Source organism: Myotis nattereri (assembly GCF_964212035.1).
Source record: "Myotis nattereri genome assembly, chromosome: 19".
In the NCBI taxonomy this organism is placed as follows: domain Eukaryota; kingdom Metazoa; phylum Chordata; class Mammalia; order Chiroptera; family Vespertilionidae; genus Myotis; species Myotis nattereri.
Genome location: NC_138095.1, coordinates 3,696,385 through 3,716,271, shown reverse-complemented (window position 1 = coordinate 3,716,271; position 19,887 = coordinate 3,696,385). Strand labels below are relative to the sequence as shown.

General features: G+C 63.1%; 1 protein-coding gene across 1 annotated transcript in view; it reads right to left on the bottom strand.

The window, feature by feature from the left end:
- Positions 1 to 1,897: 1,897 nt before the first annotated feature.
- GRAMD1B (GRAM domain containing 1B) overlaps positions 1,898 to 19,887 on the bottom strand; it is a gene marked incomplete at its 5' end in the record, with an annotated part of 171,027 nt that continues 153,037 nt past the window's right edge. The window contains 11 exons of the mRNA XM_081113628.1: positions 1,898 to 2,019; positions 3,158 to 3,287; positions 6,808 to 6,925; positions 7,208 to 7,315; positions 11,367 to 11,457; positions 12,906 to 13,109; positions 13,610 to 13,713; positions 15,669 to 15,811; positions 16,030 to 16,148; positions 16,995 to 17,138; positions 19,057 to 19,246. Of these exons, the coding sequence (XP_080969754.1) occupies positions 3,198 to 3,287; positions 6,808 to 6,925; positions 7,208 to 7,315; positions 11,367 to 11,457; positions 12,906 to 13,109; positions 13,610 to 13,713; positions 15,669 to 15,811; positions 16,030 to 16,148; positions 16,995 to 17,138; positions 19,057 to 19,246 (1,311 nt within the window). The 3' untranslated portion in view covers positions 1,898 to 2,019; positions 3,158 to 3,197. The remainder of the gene's footprint in view (positions 2,020 to 3,157; positions 3,288 to 6,807; positions 6,926 to 7,207; positions 7,316 to 11,366; positions 11,458 to 12,905; positions 13,110 to 13,609; positions 13,714 to 15,668; positions 15,812 to 16,029; positions 16,149 to 16,994; positions 17,139 to 19,056; positions 19,247 to 19,887) is intronic.

The window sequence follows — 19,887 nt, the reverse complement described above, 5'->3', positions numbered from 1 at the left end:
AGAGCCACAGCAGAGCCTGGTACAGCACAGAAAGGGCCCTTCTGATACCACACGGCCCAGAGACTCTTCCCCTTGTCTTTCTGCAAGATTCCAGCCTAGAGGTGCTGGGGCGAATGCTCAGGCCTGGTCTAAGCTTGGGCCGGGCCGGCCCTGGAGAGGACCCGCTTCTGGCCGAGCGCTGCCCCAGGTCCCTCGGCCCCTCCTGTCTCCCAGGTGCCTAGTGTCAGTGCCCGGGCACCCATGGCTCTTCGCCAAAGCTTCACGCTTCATCCGCCTCAACAGGGTTTGGGATGAGGCGAGAGAGAGAAGTGCAAGAACCAGGAATGTCTTCTCTCCACTGCGTCCTCCAGCGAGGAGGAGGAAGGTGCCAACAAAGGAAGCAACACCACTGAGGTTAACACTGAGCTTGCGGGGAGCCTCTGCGCTCTGCCTCCCCCCCCCCCCGCCCCCAAGTCTCCCTAATCCTCCCAGCTCATCAGAAAGGAAGCTCAGCTACCCTGGGTTTCCCAGAGCCCAGACACTGCCCTGCTGCTCCCCTAAACACCAGGGGGCTCTAGCCCGAAGGGACCCTTCCAAGTCCAAGAACGCCCAGCCTCACCAGCCTCTGATGTCCCTCCCGACAGCGCCAAAGCAGAGCCCCCTCAGCGGCCATCTAGGCCAGCCCTGTCCCCGGGGACACAGAAGCTCAGAGAGGCGGAGCCAGGACTCAGCCTGGCCTCCCGGCTCTCAGCTCAATGGTCTTCAGAGACTCCACGCTGCCCATCTTGCTGGCCCAGGAGGTGGTCCCCTTTGCCAGGGCGGCTGGCGGGGAAGGCGAGGAGCTGTAGACAGGACTGGCTTCTCCAAGGCCGGTCTTGTGAGCTCCTCCACGTAAGCTGGAGTGAGGTGCAGACTACGGACGGACGTTGTGAAACCTCTGACGGTGAGCACGGCTCTCAGATGTTTGCCGCTGGATCTAGCAGACAGGCGGAGCTGTCGGGCCAGCACGGCCGGGAGAGAACGCGCGAGGGGATGGTTCCCATGTGCCCTTCAGGTTTCAAGCCGCTGCCAGTGCTGCGGCGTTTCTCGCCGAGACCGCCTGCACGGTGGTGCCTTCTCTTCACCGGTTACTGAGCGAGACTGGGCGGAGCGGTTGGTTTAAAATCAGAAAACCGTTAGAACAGAGCACCCACGAGAGATGGTGGTGTGCACACTCTGCGTCCTGGGTTCCGATCCCGAGCCTCGGCTCCCCCCGTCACCCGCGCTTCCCTGGGATGGCCTGAGAGGTAGGAGCGCACAGCGGCTGGGTAGCCAGGCCCTGCCAGCACCGGCCCAGCCGAGACCCCGCTGCGTCCTACGAAAGGGCCCCAGGAACCCTCGTCATGGCAAGGTTTAAAAACAAACCAAACGTGCGTGGGACAAATTAGAGATTTACCATCTTTGCTTTTAAGTTTCTGGGACTGACTGGCCTCTGGCTACCCCTGTGGACAGTTTGCAGCAGTCGCACTGCTCACAGGTGTCCCGTTCAGTCCTGGGCAAGTCCCTGGCCTGTGACCCTCCACGGACGCCTGAGGGAGGCGGGTCCCATGCCGCCTTCTCCTGCTCCCCCGGGGGTGACCTGGGCACACACAGCTCCGTCTTCTCATCCTGCCTGTGCGCGATGACAAGGCTATGGTCTCAGGCTGAAACGCCAACCACCTTTCATTGTCAGGTGAGATGCTCAGGCCATTGCGGGAGAGGGACACGGGCTGCCTTCTGGGCGGACGGGGACAGTCTTCCTTTCCTGGGCCCGGCACACGGGGCGCCTCCACAGCCCCTGGAGAGCCCTCCTTGCCCGGCTGTGGCCCATGCGCTGCGCCCTCCTGGGCTGGAGGGGCCCTTGTTGGATGAAGTAGCAGTTAGTGCATGAGGGGCGACAGGCGTGTCCAGGTGGGTCCCAGTCAGGCACGTGCACGGTCCTGGGAGCCAACCCCAAAAAGGCCCGGAGCACGGACGGTCCTGGCCCGCGGCCTCCTCTTCACTCCCGGTGACAGCAGCCCCCTGGGACAGACACCAGGGAAGGAGAACGGGCATGGGGGGCGGCCCCTTGGGCGGAGAGACTCCATCAGGCTTTTCACGCCCAGATGCACGCATCTCTGCCAAACCCGTTCCCTCCCAGCGCGTCCGTCTTCACGTGCCAGGCGCCTCAGACGCTGTCTCCCTGAGCAAGCCGGGTGTCCACGGGCAGCAGAGGCCACTGGCACGGGTGCTCTCCATCACGTGGCATCTCTGCCGAGGCCTGCAACCGACACGCCGGGCACTCGCCTCTCACACCCGGAGGCCCGACAACACCCTGACTCTCCTGGACAGAAAGCTGACAGCGCGAAGGGAAGGACCAGAGCCACAGACCTGACGTGCTTGAACCATGAAAACAGACTTAACAAGACCAAACACTCCACCCCGGCCGAGGGCGATGTGCTCTCGGGGCACAGAGAAAAACAAGGGTTTTAGGCACTAAAAAGGGACACCTCGCCCAGACCCAGCCTGGGAGAAGCGCGGGGAGACGGCGGGGCGGCGAGGGAGGGCGTTCCCAGCCCTTATTGGGTGCACACCCTGCACAGCTGGAGGCAGTGCGGGTGACGGAGGAGAGCATCCTTCCAAACGCAAGGCCTCCGGAGCCCGCAGCCACGAAATCCACAGGCGCAGCCTGCAGGCTGCCCAGCAGCCCTCTCCACTGACGCGGCCTGCAGTCCATGGGGGGCAGGGGGCTCACAGGGAGAGCTTAGACGGCGCTGCTGTCTTTGATGCTTCCTCGTTCCCACGGGAACGCCTGCGGAAGCGTGGGGCAGGGAAGAAGAGTCCCTTTAATTTTGGAAACAAATCAAAAGGGGATGAGGGAACGAAGCACCGTGAGCCATGCCCCTGGGACTTCTCTTCGCAGGCATCACTCGGGCTCAACACTTCCCTTCTCAGAGCCAAGAACGGCCGGCCAGGGCACGGGGGCTGGAGGACGGAGGACGGGAGGGTCGGCGGTGGTGGAGGTGGTCCCTGCCCCTCGGCCGCCACCGGCCACACAGGAGGCGGGCCAGCTCCTCCCTGGTACGTAGGCGGTGTCTCTTTAAAATCTGTATATAATATATATTTATACTCTGTATATATATATTTATATATATATATATATATTTATAGGTCTATGTACACGTATTGCACAGGCCTCCGGCAGCCCTGCTCCTGCCTGGTCAGTGGTAGCGGCTCCTCTTCTCTTCGCGTTCGGATGTGTAGTCTCGGGACCTGATGCCGTTCTGAAGGTTGATGAGGGAGTCCTTCATCTGCAAGACAGGGCCCCCCAGCCGGGTTGTGCGCTCAGTGGGGTGCCACGCAGCGGGGACCCCGCCATGCCAGGGAGCGACAGGGAGCTGGGCTCCTAAGTCAGGGGCAATTCTCAGGGACAGCCTCAGGCAGACAGGGCGCAGCGATCGGCACGGGGCCGCCGCACACGTCGCTGCATTGCCGCGTCTTCATGACGTGTGGCCTGCGGCACTGAATTTTCAGAACTCGCTCAGAGCATTCAAGTGCTGCCAGGAGCCACTTTGCTGCCACTTCTGTGGCCTCTTACTCACCCCGTCCACTCGGCGTCGCCCCTACCCTGACTGCGACATCCCTGTAGCGTGCATCCTGCCAGCGCTCCCCCAGCCTGCACAGCCCTTCTTTCCCGTCCCAGCCTCTCCCATCTGTGCGGGCCCAGAACAAACCCAAACCTCCTCTGGCTCAATCCTCCCTTCCCCGGGTCCCTCTCACACTCACTGGCCTGGGGCTGCAGCCATCTTTGGTGGCTTGGTTTCCTGTGTGCTGGGACTGCAATGTCTCCTATCCTTAACCCCGGTGCCACACAGAGCACTGAGGCGGCTCCATGCTGTATCTGTGGCACTGACTTGACCTTCACGGGACCCCTAGCCTCCGTCAGGATACAGACACGCTCACTCTGTGAGGCTGTGACAGTCTGAATGGGCGGTTCCAGCAGCAGAGCCTTAAAGCGGCCTTCACACCACATGCTCACGTTCTGTCTCAGCAAGCTGCTCTGTCACAGCACCACAGAGTTCACGTTTCATGGGCGCGTGGCTCTAGGTTTTGAGAACCTCTGGCTTCTCTGCCTAATTGACCATAGTCTTCTCTGGTTCTTCTGTATCCTCTGCTTAATGGAATTGAGGGCTCATTACTATCCTGATATTTAAAAACCAAGGGTCCATAACAACCGAAGGCTCCACCGACCAGAGTCAGTCCTGCAGTCAGTGCTGGGTTGCCGTGGTGACCCAGCACTGACTGCCGCTGCTGCAGGCACGGCGACCCAGCACTGACTGCTGAGGGGGCTGCGGATCAGGCCCGGGGAGAGGCCCAAAGAGAGAGGCAGGGTCTGATCCGCAGCCTCCGTGGCAGCTGTTGATCAGCCATTGCCTCTCTTTCTCTCCGGGCTTCGCCAGCAGCCGTGCCTGTTTCTCTCCCGGCCTCTGCGGGTGGGGGTAGAGGGGTGACTGCTGATCAGCTCCACTTCTCTAATAAGGCCTGGGCCTGGAGATAAGCCCAGAGACACTGACTGGCAGAGAAACTGACCAATCAGAACCAAATCTGGGTGAAGTGCGAGGAGCCAATGGCTGCCTAGAAGGAGGAGCTTTTGACACTGACTGGCATGGAAACCTACCAGTCAGAACCTAATCTGGGTGAATTGCGAACGCAGGACCTAAGGTGGGGGCTGAGAAGGGGGTTTTAAGGGCAACAGCTGTTTGGTGTAAGGCAAAAGGGTTAGGGGCAATCTGCTGTTTTAATAACCAGTTTGGCAGTATAGTGCATATGGCTGGCTATCAGTCCAGACATAGGGGTTATGTATTTTTGTCTGCCAAGAGCATCTCCTCCTGCTGAAAAAGCCCCCAAGGCCGCCCCCCCCCCCATTTAAGCAATCTTATCCTATATAATCTATCTATACTAATAAAAGGGTAATATGCAATTAGACCAGGTCGACCAGCCATCTTCTGGATGTCCGACTTCCTTCTGGACAAGGCCATGGTGGTGGGGGCCGAGGCAGAGGCAGTTAGGGGCGATCAGGCCAGCAGGGGAGGGCAGTTGGGAGCAAGATCAGGCTGGCAGGGGAGGGCAGTTGGGAGCGAGATCAGGCCAGCAGGGAAGGGCAGTTGGGGGCAAGATCAGGCTGGCAGGGGAGGGCAGTTGGGGGCGAGATCAGGCCGGCAGGGGAGGGCAATTAGGGGTGAGACCAGGATGGCAGGGGAGGGCAGTTAGGGGTGATCAGGCAGGTAGGCAGGCAGAGGGGTTAGGGGCAATCAGGCAGGTAGGCAGGCAGAGGGGTTAGGGGCAATCAGGCAGGCAGGCAGGTGAGCAGTTAGGAGCCAGTGGTCCCAGATTGTGAAAGGGATGTCCGACTGCCGGTTTAGGCCCAATCCCACAGGGGGTCCCCGATTGGAGAGTGTGCAAGCTGGGCTGAGGGACCCCCCATGCCCCCGTGCACAAATTTCATGCACTGGGCCACTAGTTCTCTTATAAGTTACTTTTAAAGGTAATGAAACAAAACACCTATCCTAACACACTCCACCATTTACAGCAGCTGTAAATCTGACTGCTCCACACTCCAACTTAAGGGGACCCATCCTGAAATAGAATTCTAGGGTTGGAAGAGAATGGGGTCACCCCCCCCCATGTCTATAATAATAAAAGCATAATATGCAAATCAACCAAATGGCCGACAGCAGAACGACCGTCTGGAGGACCACGCTATGACATGCACTGGCGCAGGCCAGCCAAGGTGGGTGCGATGTGATTGGGTGGGGGGCCTGCCGTCACCCCATGATCGCCCCACAGAGGGAGGCCCAGGCTACCTGGCCAGCAGCTCTGCAGCAGGTGGGTGGGGCCTCCCTCTGCAGGGCGATTGACTGCAGGGCTCCCAGACTGCGAGAGGGCGCAGGCCTGGCTGAGGGACACCCCCTCTCCCTCCAGTGTGCATGAATTTCATGCACTGGGCCTCTACTAATTCATAAGTTCCTTACCCATCACCCCTACCCCCCCAACAGCCCTTCCAGGTGGAGGAATCTCAGTCCAGAGCAGCCATTCCCTCCCAGAGCAGCTCTAATCATGAGCAGTATGTTTCTATGACAACTCAAAAAGCCAATGCCCTCCGACTTCCAGCCCCAGGCCAGGCCTCTGGAGCGTACAGCAGGCTGCCCTGTTGGCCTCAGCATCTGCGGACTACCCTGCTCTCATCCGTCTTCCCTGGTCCTGAGAGTATCTTCAACTCCACCAGCCCTTCCTGATGCGACGGGGCTGCTGGACGCCCCCTACACTGTCTGCCCTCTCGTGGTGAGAAAAACTCTTCTTAAACGTGGCTCCGAAGACGGCCACGAGCCTCTAAACACATACTAGATGCAGCTAACGTTTAGAAGGAAGACAGCAGCTGTACTGGGGAGAAGATGCCTGGAGAAGACAGGGAACAGCCCTCTTCCCAGACGGGCAGGGCAGCCTCGGCGGGTGCCCTGGGAGGCTGTGTCTGTGCGCGTGTCCTGGGAGTGCGTGTTCAAGGAGAGCTGGGCGGACACGCTCGGGGTTATCAGAGGGCAACGGGTGGCCAAACACAAAGCCTCCTTTCACCTGACCACAGCTTTCCTGTTGCACATCAGAGCTGCTTCCACCAGCTCACTCAGGGAGGCCTTTAACGTGAGAACAAGAATGGCCTACGAAAGGCCTGGATGGGAGGATGCGGCCGGTGGGGGTGACGGCGGTGGCGACCTTCTCAGGACACAGGAAGGAGTCTGTCTCCAGGAGACGAGGGCCAGGAGGAGAGGGCCTCACCTGGTCGAGGAGCATCACCGAGGATTTGATGATCTCTCTCCACTTCTGCAGCTCAGTGTCGTGGTACTTTTGTTGGGACTCTAAGAGCTGGGCCCACTCTGTCTGCGACTGGGGTAACCTGTGGGGCGGAAGAAGGGGTCCCCCAGCAGCTGGAGTTATGCTCAGTGGACTGTCCTGTGCTCCCAGACCCCTAAAGGACAAAGAGTCACATCAGAGCGTTCTGCCCTCCGCTCCTGCCCCGGGGCCCGTGCCCTGAATCAGAGCAGACGCAAACTTTAAGGTCAGTTTTCCGAGCTGGCTGATGGACCCGTCACAGAGGGCAGGGGGTTCCCACGGGACCGGAGGCAGGAGCGAGGGCGGGGTCCGGGGCAGGCGAGGGTGGCGGCGAGGGGAGGGTTACCTTTCTTGGAGCCGCAGGCCCTGCCAGGCAGTGAGGGTCTGGGTGGTGTACTCCAGCGTCCAGAGCTTGTAGAAAAGCATCACGTTAAGGAGGACCAGCAGCACCAGGCTAGGACAGATGGGAGAAGCACAGCCTGAGCGGCCACCTGAGCGAGACTCCCCGGGAGCGGGACCCCACCCAGAGGCTGAGTCCCTGGCCAGTGGGTCTCCTGAAACCCTGCGGCCAGTGAGCGAGACCCTGCAGCGAGTGAGCAAGTAGCGGAGGGGGGGGGGGGGGGAAGGAGCGAGGAGGGGGGAAGGAATTCTAATCTGGAAAGGTGTGGGGTGAGGGCACAGGGCGGGGTCAGATGGGGAGGAAAGAGATGAGAGGGGAAGGAGGCCGTCAGAGCCAGTACCTGGAGTCGATCCTAATGGGAGCGGGGAGGAAAGTGGGGAGCAGGCCGGCTAAGACCTGTGTGGGAGGAGAGACTCCGCTTACGCAGAGGCAGGGGACCTGCGCAAGGAGCCCTGGGAGCGCACGCCTCTGAGCACCAGCAGGAGGGGTGCAGGGCAGCACTGCAAGCAGCCTGGCATTTCCAGGGCAATCAGCGGGGCTAAGATTCCTTCAGCAGCCCCCCTGCGCCCCTCCCTCCCCCGGCACCGGCACCACCACCACCACCACTGAAGGCGACGGCAGGAGGAATTCAGGGGGACTCCTGGTTCTGCCCTGGGCACCTCCCGATGTTGGCAGAACTGGCCTGAGTGCAGTCTGCCCCCTGCACCTGCCACAGGCCTAAGGGGTCCGGGGAGGGTAGGGCGCCAGGCTGCAGGGAGAGGGGGTGGCAGGACAACCCTGGGGTCAGAGGGCCAGTGGGGATGGAGTCACCGGGAGATAAACTCCTCCTGGGCCTCAGGGGCTGCCTGGAGGCCCCTCTGTGACAGTTCCTGGGACAAGGGGATGCAGACTCAGGCGAAGAGGGGACCCAGACGCGCAGAAGCGCTGCACCCCTGGCTCGTCACTTCATAGGTTAACTCTGATCAAGCCTGCCAGCCCCTGAGAGAGCCGGCTCCTCAACGGGACAAGGACACCTACGCTGCGGGTTGCTACGTGGATCAGAGGGCGGCGCGGGAGCGTCCTGCACACGGGAGACCCTCTACGAGGCGTCACCTTCATAGAGGAGGAGGCACAGGCACACGCAGGGAAGGGGTGGTAGGTGGGAAGACAAAGTGAACAGATGGATGGAGAGCACAACGAAAGAAAACCTGTGCTGTGCCTTCGACCTTACAAACTACGTGAGTGGGTGCGTGTGCACATGTGTGTTTGCATGCGTACATGTGTGTGCATGTGCGTGTGTGCATGTGTGTGTGTGTGTGTGTGTGTAAGTTGCTGAACTTCTCACCTGTGCGTCCCACTGGCACCTGCCAATCCCCGAGGCTACTCAGTGGCGTTCTCAGGCTCCCAGTCCCCACAGGCCCCCGATTCTGGCCGAATGTCAGGGGCCGGCCTGCACCACCCATCTTTCCAGTGGGAGCTGCACACCAGCTGGGCAGCTGCTCTGGGTCTTGCTCAGTGGAGGTCGCAGGAGGTCGTGGGAGTGCAGGCTCAGAAGTGCTCTGAGCAGAGAGGAAGGTGGGCCGGGCCGGCATGCGGGGCTCGGCTGGCCGGACGCAGGCCAACTGGCTGTTACAGCCCGTCCGCACGCTGCCCGCAGACCCCCCGGGCTGCCCGAGGAGGCCTGATTGCTGGGAAGCGGCCAAGCCCGAGGGCCCGACGCCACGCAGGCGAGCGCCTTCTCTACTTACGCCACGTCCCAGCGTAGCCAGAGGGCGAACACCATCACCTGTGGCTGGTTCTCCACCCACAAACCTCACATCGGAGACTTGGTCTCAACAGCTCGGGTAGCTTTAAAGCGCTGAGCTCAGTGCCAATCGTGCTGGTTTACAGCTGCCTTTGTGTTTAATGTGGTAAATATCTAGGCTTCCTGGGCCCCATTCAGAAGAACGCCACTTCTTGTTACACAGGGTGTGCGTATGGAAAAGCGCGGGCTATGGGTTTTACAATAACCTCATTAACTCAAAGACTGTCAGGCACAGGGCCCTGCGGCGGCCTGCCCCGGGCCTTCAGGGGTCGCCAAGGAGGCCGACCCGGAACCCGCCGGCTCCTGGCCTGCATGGCCGCCGGGCTGTCCTCAGCCCCACCTTCTCACTCTATCCCGGGTGATGTCAGCCACACCCACGGGGGCTGCTGCCTGTCAATAACCCAGCACCTGCGCCCACTTCCCTCCGGAGCCCAGGTCCCACCAAGCGTCCCTCCCCACCTGCGTCTGGGAACCTCCGGTGTCACCACGTTCCAGACCCCTGTTAGTGACACACCATCTACAGACGGGAGCATAGGCCCTCCCTTCCCTGCGACCAGCGTCCCCGCCCATCCTCTCAGGCCCCCAGCACGGCTGCCCCCCCCCAACCCCCGCGGTCACTCCTCCTGGCCTCTGGCCCCCAGGCCTCTCCTCTGGCTCAGGCATCAGTGCCGCCCGAGGGGAGGGCGAGGGAGGGAGCGGGAGCGAGGCTCTTCCAAATGCAAAGCCCACCCCGCTACCCGGGCTTCCTGCCGTTTCCTGAGGGCGGGGCCGGGTCCTCGCTGCTGCCTCTCCTGAGGCCTGGGGGTGCCCCCCCCCCCCCGCCCCCTGTGCGGTTCACAGGAGCAGACTGACCTGGACAGCCCAGCGGCTGGACAGCGCCCCCCACCCCGCCCGGGCCCCACGTCCTCACAGCACTGCGGCCAGAAAGGCGGCCAGGCAGGGCTGGCCCAGGCGGGAAGAGCTGCCTGCATCGCTGCCCGCGGCTCCTGCTGAAGGTGGTCGGAGGCCTGGCCGGGCGCACCCAACAGCTGTGCTCGCCCACCGCACGGCTCCCTGCTCTCCGCTCACGTTCTCCCAGCCCAGCACCCGCCGTGCGAACCACGGAGCCCAGTTTTACAGCGCGATGGCAGCGGCTCTAGATTGCTGACAATGAAGTCAGCATGTCCTTTTCCTGGGCTGGTCATGGTGTTGCCCGGCCACTCGCCAGCGTGTGGGCCCGAGGGCACGGCTCTAATTCCCGGCACAGAGCAGACCCCAGAGCGTCTCTCGCCACAGTGAGGGCCCCTAATGGGCTCTGCGAGAGGCCCGGCGAGAGCCCAGGCCAGGCTGGGCCGCTGTGAATGTCCTGTCTGCACCACCCACTTGAGGCTGAGTTCCCAGAGGCCATGGGTGCTGCGTGCATCCTGGAGGCCTGGCATAGTAGCTGCTGGATAAGCCACAGGAAACGAAGCAAAGAGGCCAGAAATGACACACAGAGACACTGATCCGGAGAGGGGAGACGAGAGGACACAACCCCAGGACAGTAAGGGTGCTCATGCACCTGCGGAGACTGGGGAGGTGGAGGGTGGGGGGGAGGCAGCAGCAGGAGTGGGGTGGGGAGAGAAGGGGACTGGGGGGAGAGGAGGCAGTGGGATTGGGGGAGAGGAGGTAGGGGGGAGAGGGGGGCAGGGGGGGAGGTGGCAGTGGGATTGGGGGGAGAGGAGGCAGAGGGGTAGGAGGAAGGGGGGCAGGGGGAGAGGCGGCGGTGGAGAGGGGGGCAGGGGGAGAGGTGGCAGTGGGATTGGGGGGAGAGGAGGCAGAGGGGTAGGAGGAGAGGGGGACGGGGGGAGAGGCGGCGGTGGAGAGGGGGGCAGGGGGAGAGGCGGCGGTGGAGAGGGGGGCAGGGGGAGAGGCGGCAGTGGGTGGGGGAACGGGGGGCAGGGGGAGAGGCGGCAGTGGGTGGGGGAGAGGCGGCAGTGGGATTGGGGGAGAGGAGGTAGGGGGGAGAAGCAGCAGTGGGGAGGGAGAGGGGGCAGGGGGAGAGGCGGCGGTGGAGAGGGGGGCAGGGGGAGAGGGGGGCAGGGGGAGAGGCGGCGGTGGAGAGGGGGGCAGGGGGAGAGGCGGCGGTGGAGAGGGGGGCAGGGGGAGAGGCGGCGGTGGAGAGGGGGGCAGGGGGAGAGGCGGCGGTGGAGAGGGGGGCAGGGGGAGAGGCGGCGGTGGAGAGGGGGGCAGGGGGAGAGGTGGCAGTGGGATTGGGGGGAGAGGAGGCAGAGGGGTAGGAGGAGAGGGGGGCAGGGGGAGAGGCGGCGGTGGAGAGGGGTCGGGGGAGCCTGGGGTCCTTACACACAGCTGATGACCAGCAGCAGCTTGGACACGCTCTGCAGGTGGAAAGCGTTGGGGGTGTCCTCAGGGATATGCCGTGTCTGTGTGGAACCTGCGGGGAAAACAGGGGCGTCACCATCACGCCCACAAGCCCACAGAGGCTGCCGAGACACTGGCCGCGCACAGAACCGCGGGGAAGGACAGTGGGTGGGGTCCGGCCAAGTGGATATTCAAGTCACCGAATAAAAGAAACTCAGCCGGCCCGCACAGCGAGGGCACGCAGCGAGGGCACGCAGCGAGGGCACGCAGCGAGGGCACGCAGCGAGGGCACGCAGCAAGGGCAGAGCGGCCTGCAGCCGTGATGGGCGGGACGGGCGCTGGGCTGGGACAGGGCAGCGCTCGCCAGCTTCCCGCACGGAGGACGCAGCCCAGGCTGGTGGGAGCGAGGAGGCCTCGGCGGCCACTCCGCCCAGCTCCTGCCCCTCCCGTCCGTTCCGGGGAACTCCCAGCGTGTGGGAGCGCCATGTGGAAACCCTGATCGGTGAGGTCCAAGGCCTCTCACAGCTGCAGGTCTCCATGCCTGAGGGAGACGTGAGGCTGGACGGCTGACGGAAGAGGGGGTCGCATCAAGGGCGTCTGCTACCCAGTAGGGCGGGTCCTTGGTGGGTCCGTGGGGGCCGCGTGGGAGCTGCCTGGACCCCGACCTCGGCTGGGAGGTGGTCACTGTCTGGGGCTGAGCTCTGGCTGCCCCGGCGCATTTCCTGACAACCTGGGAACTGCACACTCGAGTCTGTCGGGTGCACGTGGTGCTCAGGCAGCGGGGGGCACCACCAAAGGCAGCTCTGCCCAGCAAAGCACACGGTGGGCCAGCAGGGGCCGAGGAACTGGGAGGGCAATGGCAATAGGAGGGCACAGAGACTTAGTGTTAACGGCTCCATGCCAGTGACACACAGCCTCTATGCAAGCGCGCACATGCACAGGCACACGCACACGCACATGCACACACACGCACGCACACACACGCAGGCACAGGCACACACAGGCACAGGCACACACGCGCACACAGAGGCACAGCCACAGGCACACACACAAACAGGCACACACGCACACAGAGGCACAGCCACAGGCACACACACAAACACAGACACACACACACATAGGCACGCACACACACACACATAGGCACACACATGCACAGGCACACACGCACTGGCACATGCATACACACGCACACACATGGGCACAGGCGCACACACGCACAGGCACAGGCACACACACAGGCACAGGCACACACGCACTGGCACATGCACACACACAGAGACACACACAGGCACAGGCACACACGCACTGGCACGTGCACACACACGCACACACATGGGCACAGGCGCACACATGCACAGGCACAGGCACACACACATAGGCGCGCACACACGCACACACATAGGCACACACACGCAAGGCACATGCACAGGCACACGCACACACACATAGGCACACACAGGCAGAGACACATACAGGCACAGGCGCACACACACACAGGCACAGGCACAGCGCGCCCACCTGCCACATGCTTGGCCCTGCGGCCCACGTCCTCGTCGGTGGGCGTGGTGACGGGGCTCAGCACCTCCTCCAGGTGAGGCCCCCGCAGGTGGGCGTGGGGGCGCTTCCTCCGCCGCACGGCCGGGGCTTTGCTGGCCTTCTCTTTGGGAGACTGTCTGTGCGTCTCAGCCAGGTAGCTGCTCTCCATCTTGGTCAGCTCGCTCTCTGCCAGACGGAGCCATCAGCCAGCGGCTCCCTGCCCGCTGCCCCGCCCCCTGCCTCTCCCCCTGCCCTCCCGCCTCCGGAGCCCCCATCTGCCCCCAGCAAGGCCTCCCTCAGGAGCGGGGGGCGTGGACAGGGAGGGCCTGCGGGGACCCAGCCCAGCCCAACCCCTCTGGGTCGGCCATCATTGTGTGGCGACTGGCTCCTGCCACCTGCACGCTCAGGTGCGCCACTGAGGGCACCGCACTTCCCTACGGTGCCTCCACAGCGTTTCCCGCCACCACCCTCTTCCCTGTGACGGACCTCGGGCTCCCAGCAGGGTCACAGGTCCCGGGACACAGCCCAGAGCAGGCGGGCTCTGGGACGGGCACGTGCTCACACCTGGGCCACACCTGTGTGCGCTTCGGGCAGGCTCAGGGCCCGTGACCCTCACTGTGCCCGCCGCTCCCATCCTCCACGTTTCCTCCCCGAAACGTGCTGGCCGCCCGGTCCCCGCAGCTCACCCAGGTGGCGGAAGTAGTCCTCCAGGCCGCTCCAGAAGTTCTTCTCGATGAACGTCTTCACCAGCCCCCAGGGCTGCTTGCGGTAGCGCAGCTCCGTGGAGACCCTGCGACAAGCCAGACCGAGGTCAGCGCTTCCCGGAAGGTCAGCCGGGGCCCTGGTCCGGGGCGGCTCCACGCGCATGACCCCCACGGCCACCCTCTGAGGTCAGTGGCGCCAGGGCTGTGGCCTCGCTTTTAGGAGGAACCTCCCTGAGTCTCAGATATTCCCGCCCACGAAGGCTACCGAGGCGCCAAAGCCGGGTCCAGAGGGATCTCACGCCGCCACTGCCTCCAGGGTGCCGGAGGGTGCCCAGCAGCCGCCAGCCGTGGCCGCCTCTCCTTCTCCACCGGGCTCTGGGCTTCATCGCTTCTTCCTGGAGGAGCACCAGCCTGGCTGCGGCCGCCCCTCCCGCCTCGTGTCCCCAGGCAGCCAGGGCCTGTGCCTCTCCCCAGCTCATCCTCATCTGCCCAGACTTCCTTCCAGCTGTGTCCCTGCTCCAGGCTGACTGTCCTGCCCGTCTCCTCCCTCAGGGACGCCAGCCATGCCTGAGCCTGCGGTGAGCTGCTTATGCAGCCATCGCCGCCCACCCACCACCTGCTCACTGGGCTGGGGGACCCCTCTGGAATGTTCTATCTGGGGAACAAGCTACTGTGGTGAGAAGTGCACAGAAAGAACAGCCATTCAGAAGCTCCTCCAAGGAGGTGGGATTGGAGAACCCAGACACTGTGGGGAAGAGGTGGGGGAGGAGAGCGAAGGGAGAAGGAGGGAGGTAAAGGGAGAGAAGGGAGAGGAGGGAGGTGAAGGGAGGGGAGGAGGTGGGGGAGGAGAGCGAAGGGAGAAGGAGGGAGAGGAGGAGGGAGGTGGCAGGAGGAGCAGATGCTGAGAGCTGCGCAGACAGCAAAACAAACATCTTGTCAGAAGGCGATGAGCAGGTGCAGCCCTTTGTCGGGTGTGGTGTTCAGATCGTCCTGGTTCCAGGCTTCTCTCTGAGCTTCTCACTAAGCAGCGATTTTATTCGAACGACACGAGTGAGTTCCCTCCGTGCAACCAAAGCACCGTGGCCCGAGATCAGGTCTGTAACCATCACTGGGGGGGCGGGGGGTGGGGGCGGGGGATGTCCAGCCGCTAACGGCCACGCGTCTAAACGGAAACCATGACATTGGAGCTTCTTCCACATGCACTGGAATCTTTGCGAATTTAAGTTACCACCATCTTCTTTACAAACCCGGAGGGGTCACCAGCGAGTCTGACTTTAACACTGGGCGACCAGCGTTAACATGGGAGGTTTGTGGCTACAGACGCCCGGCGCGTGGGCAGGTCCGCCGCTGGCGTCTAGAGACGCTTATGGAGTTCAGAGGGCCAGGCTTTCCAGGTTACGGCTTCTTCAGATTTCAGGGTCCAAGCTCCTTCCTCCTCGAATGCACATCCCAGTGCCCGGACCGGTCCTGCCCACGGCAGATGCTATCACTCCCTCCATCACCCGAGGCATGTGCACGCTGAGGGCCTGGGCCCTGAGCTGAGGGCTGGGAACAGGGGCCCCGGGGCCGGCCCTGTGCCGGGCTCGCTGTGCCAGGGCGTGTGTGGAAGGTGGCGCCGCCGGTGGAAGGGGCCGGGGCTGCTTCCTAGACCTGGTCTCAGGCTCACAGGGAATCTGACTCTTGGCAAAGCTACTCCACTCACAGCCCTTGTTTTTAGTCTGAGAAGTGAGAAGAAGCCCACCTCCTTCGGTCATTCTAAAGAACGCACCTTCCAGACAGCACTTTAAAACCAGACCACAAGCAGCAGCAGCAGCTACAGACACTGCACTACAGACACACAGCGCGCAGCGAGCAGGCGCGGTGAGAACAGCCGTCAGGACAGAGGGTCTGAGAGCGACTGGAAAGAAGGTGGAGAAGGGACGGCCAGCAGGCCCATCTCCCACCGCCGCCTCCTCCTTCCTCGGGAGCAAATGCATGTTCCCCGCGTAAGGACCTCGTGAGCGTCCTTCCAGACCCTTCCGGCAAGCCGCGGCGAGCGCACCTGAGCCGGCTCTTGCTGCGGGCCACGCGCGTGAGTGTGTAGCGGTTGACGGTGTAGAAGTAGTCGTGGTAGGGCACGTCGTGGGTCAGGACCTCGGCGTCCACCACGTAGCACTCGCTCTCCTGGCTCGCCTTGTACATGGTCTGCGGGGAGGAAGCGCGGACATGCGGCCGAGGAGCAACGCGGGGAGGGACCCCTGCCCTCGTCGCCCCACCCGACCCCGCGTCTGAACGGAGGAGCCGGCGCCGCTGGAAATGGCGGCGTCTAAGCACGCGACAGGCTGCGTGTCCAGGAGCACCTGCACCCGGAACTCCCGCACGTCTGGCTGCACCTTCCCCGCAGGACGAGGCCGCCGCCTCACCTGTGTCTCCCTGACGGTGGCCGTTTTGGGAGCCAGCGGGTTGGTGAGGTTGATGGTGTAAAGGATCAGGCGGCTCTGGTCCCCGTTCTCCTCCTTCTTCCAGGGGTGGAAGACGATATCTGAGGGGCGAGAGCCTGCAGTGAGGAGGGCGCCTCCCCAGCGGCTTTCCCTCCAGGGAACTTCTGTTGACCCAGCTGAGCCACTGGCCTCCTAGCGAGCCAAGGGGAGCCCGAGGGCAGAGAGAGGCTGGGGGAGGGGGAGTTCCGCAGAAAGAGGCTCATTGTGGCACCGCAGGCTCTGCCCAGGCTCCGCACACTGACTGTTCCCGGACGGACGGGGCAGGAGGTCCTGGGGCCGCCCACAGGGAGGCTGGCAACACCGGCGGGACTGTGATGAGGGCCTGGGACCCTGGGAACAAGCCCCTCCTCTGAGCCATGTCCTCCGTGCCCGCCCCTCCCGGCAGCAGGCTGCGCGAGGCCCAGCTGCTCTTTCAGACGCGGTGCCTCGCTGGGCCAGGACGGGGCGCAGGGAGGAGACAGGAGCAGGGAGGCATAAGGCATGGCCTCGGGACTCCTGGGTTCGAAGCCCAGCTCAGCCCCTCCTTAGCTGCATGGCCTTGGGCGAGGTCGTAACAGCCTGAGTCCCAGTGTCCTCGAGGGCACGTGGGGGTCACCATCCTCGCACTCGGGGCAAGCATGAGGATTAGACGGTAACAGACGGTGCCTGGCACACAGCAGGCGCCTAACCAGTGAGTGGCAGCTGCTGCTCTTGACGAGACGGCGCCCTGCACGGCCTGGGCCTCTGCGAGCCCGTGGCCCGGCACCCGGTGGGCGAGCCCACGCTGCAGCCCTGGGGCGGGAGGAGCAGAGCCCTGCGGGAGGGTGGCCTGGGGAGGAGGTGCTCGGAAGAGGGGACAGAGGGTGGTGGTGGGAGGGTGGTGCCAGCCCCCGGCCCGGGAGGAGCACCTGAGAAGCGCCGCTGCTCCATGAAGTCGCGCTGGAAGGGCGAGTCGGTGAACAGGAGGTGGTAGAGCTTGTCCACGCTGAAGTTGAAGATCTCATTCACGTACTGCCGGCCGCTCAGGTCCTCGTAGAAGGCCTGGACCTCCCCTGCAGAGAGGACGGCAGTGACTGTGAGGCGGTGCCCGGGGGACACAGGGCGATGTCCGGGGGCTGCTGTGGGCGCGGCCACCGCGGGGCGAGGAGCCATGGAGTGGGCGCTGCCTCCTCCGTCCCGGGCACGCACACCACTCCCCCGATGCCAGTCCCTGCATTCAGCCCCGACAGAGAGTTCGGGAATGTGCCCTCGGCTTTTACACGTTCACGCTCCCTCATGAAGGCAGCTACCTCAGACTAAGATCTACACACATGGCTACTTCCCGGGCTCGCCGGGACCCGGAGGACAGCCATCGCGCCTACACGCCGGCGAATGGCACTGCCCGCAGAGGTGAGCTCAAGACGCTGACTCCCTGCAGTCATCGTTTGTGCAAGTTTCTGAGGCGGCTCTGCAGGCCATGATCGCTAGGGCTCCTCTCCTTCCATAAGCAGCCCAGTCTCCACGATTCCAACAGCTTTTACATTTACTTACTTATTTATTTATTTATTTATTTATTTTTATTTTATTTTTTTTAATATATTTTATTGATTTTTTACAGAGAGGAAGGGAGAGAGATAGAGAGTTAGAAACATCGATGGGAGAGAAACATCGATCAGCCGCCTCCTGCACATCTCCCACTGGGGATGTGCCCGCAGCCCAGGTACATGCCCTTGACTGGAATCGAACCTGGGACCCCTCAGTCCGCAGGCCGACGCCCTATCCACTGAGCCAAACCGGTTTCGGCCTTACTTATTTATTTTTAAGAGAGGAAGGGAGAGGGAGAGATGGAAACATCAATGATGAGGGAGAATCACTGATCCGCTGCCTCCTGCCCACGCCCTCCCGCCTGCACTGGGGATCGAGCCTGTAACCTGGGCCTGTGCCCCCCCCCCCCCACCCCCGGGAATCGAACTGCGACCTCCTGGTCGATAGGCTGACGCTCAGCCACTGAGCCCTGGCAGGCGGGCAGTGACTTCTAAATGTCTGGAGTTTCTGTCTGCACCAGGAGAATGTGGCTGAGGGTACAGGTGAGCGGCTGAAGCCCCCGTGCTCCCCCCGAGGCCTGGGTGCCCAGCCGATGACTACAGCAGCCCCTGCTGTAGGGTCTCAAGCACCCCAAGACCCTGAGGGGCCAGGGAGGAGCTCAGGGGCATCCTACAAGGTCCGTGCCCAGGACTGTATGGGAGAGAACGTTGACTTGTCAGTTTGCACAAATGGCACCCCTGTCAGGATGCATTCGCCGGCCCTGCCCCTGGGACGGGGGTGGGGAAACCAAGGAGGCCATGGGGGGGGGGGCGGTGGGGATGGGACCCCGGGAAAGACCACAGCGATGAATGTGCACTGTCTCCATCCGCTCACCAGGTCAGCACCGGCCCCTCCTCCATGGAGGCACACACACCACCAACCAAGCCCACCAACACTGCGCCTGGCTCCGCCCCGACCGCAAGCAGCAGAGTGAGGCCAGAGCAGCGGGAGGAAGTGAGTGAGGGCTGTTCTCTGAGAAGCTTGGAGAAGGGCAGGGTCCGGGTCTCCTATCCCCCTGCAGGCACTACAGCCAGTTTCTATCACAGCTACCGCCTTCCAGGTGCAGCTCAGGCTGCGCTTCCTAAGGCCGCTGACACTGCCCGCCCCTGGGAGGGACGGCGCTCAGGGCCCGCCAGCGCCAGCGTGGGAGGGGGGTAAAGTGAGTGGCAGGCCTGGGGAGCAGGACAGGGCACTCAGCTGTTGAGCAAAGAACGACAAAGCCGAACGATGACGTTCCTGCAAGCAAGGCCCTGAAGAGGGGTCCGCGCGGGTAACCAGTGAACCTTTAAAACGGCTCTGCTGCCCACCGGCCTTCCGCCCGGAGCCGGCCGACTCGGCCTCCAGCGGGGGCACCTCTCCAGCCCTCAGCACGGAGGAGGAAGGCCCTTCCCCCAAACCCCTGCCCACCTTCGTCGTGGGTGTCGGAGGAGTCACTGAGCTCGGTGGGGAGGTCCTCGTTGTCGTTGAAGTCCAGCGAAGGGGAGCTCACCGGCGCCAGGATCTCCATCTTCTCTGCCATGATGCTGTCCATGGCCAGCTCCTTCTCCAGGGGCCCCTCGCCGTCCAGCGCCTCCTCCTCCAGGGGCAGCCCATCAAACTGGGTGGAGACAGAGAGTCACCCAACGGGGAGCTGGGGCAGGCTCGGCGCCCTCCCGTTCACACCAGCAGCCGGGCTGGCATCTGGCCTGGGTCATCCCCCACGTGGCGGCCAGGAACCGGGCAAGTTCTGCCCCTGCTGTCCACCAAATGACACAGCAAGCCAGAGGGCAGAGTGGCTCCTTCTGCCACAGGCCCCCCCAGAGCGGAGCGTGGCCCCTGCGACCGGACAGCGTCGGCCTGCTTCTCCCTGGGGCCTGTTTTCTAAGAGGCTCAAAGGCTCCATAAGCATCTTTTAAAATCCTTGCTCAAGGGGTGAGGATATTTTTCCCCCCCTTTTGTTTTTCAGAGAGAGTAGAGGGCAAGGGGAGGGAGAGAGAAACTTCGATGTGAGAGAGACACACCGGCTGGTTGCCTCCCACACACTCCCCAACAGAGGGCGGGCATCGAACCCACGACCCCCTGAGGTGCAGCCAACACTCTAACCACTGAGAAACCCGACCAGGGCTTCGTAGCATTTTTTATTCATCTTCCCACTAGCCCTGGGCGGGAACAGATACAGCCCCAGAGGCGGAGACTGGAGACTCAGCTCTGGCCCTAAGGCCAGGAGGCTGACGCTACGCCGCCACGCACACGGCTCCT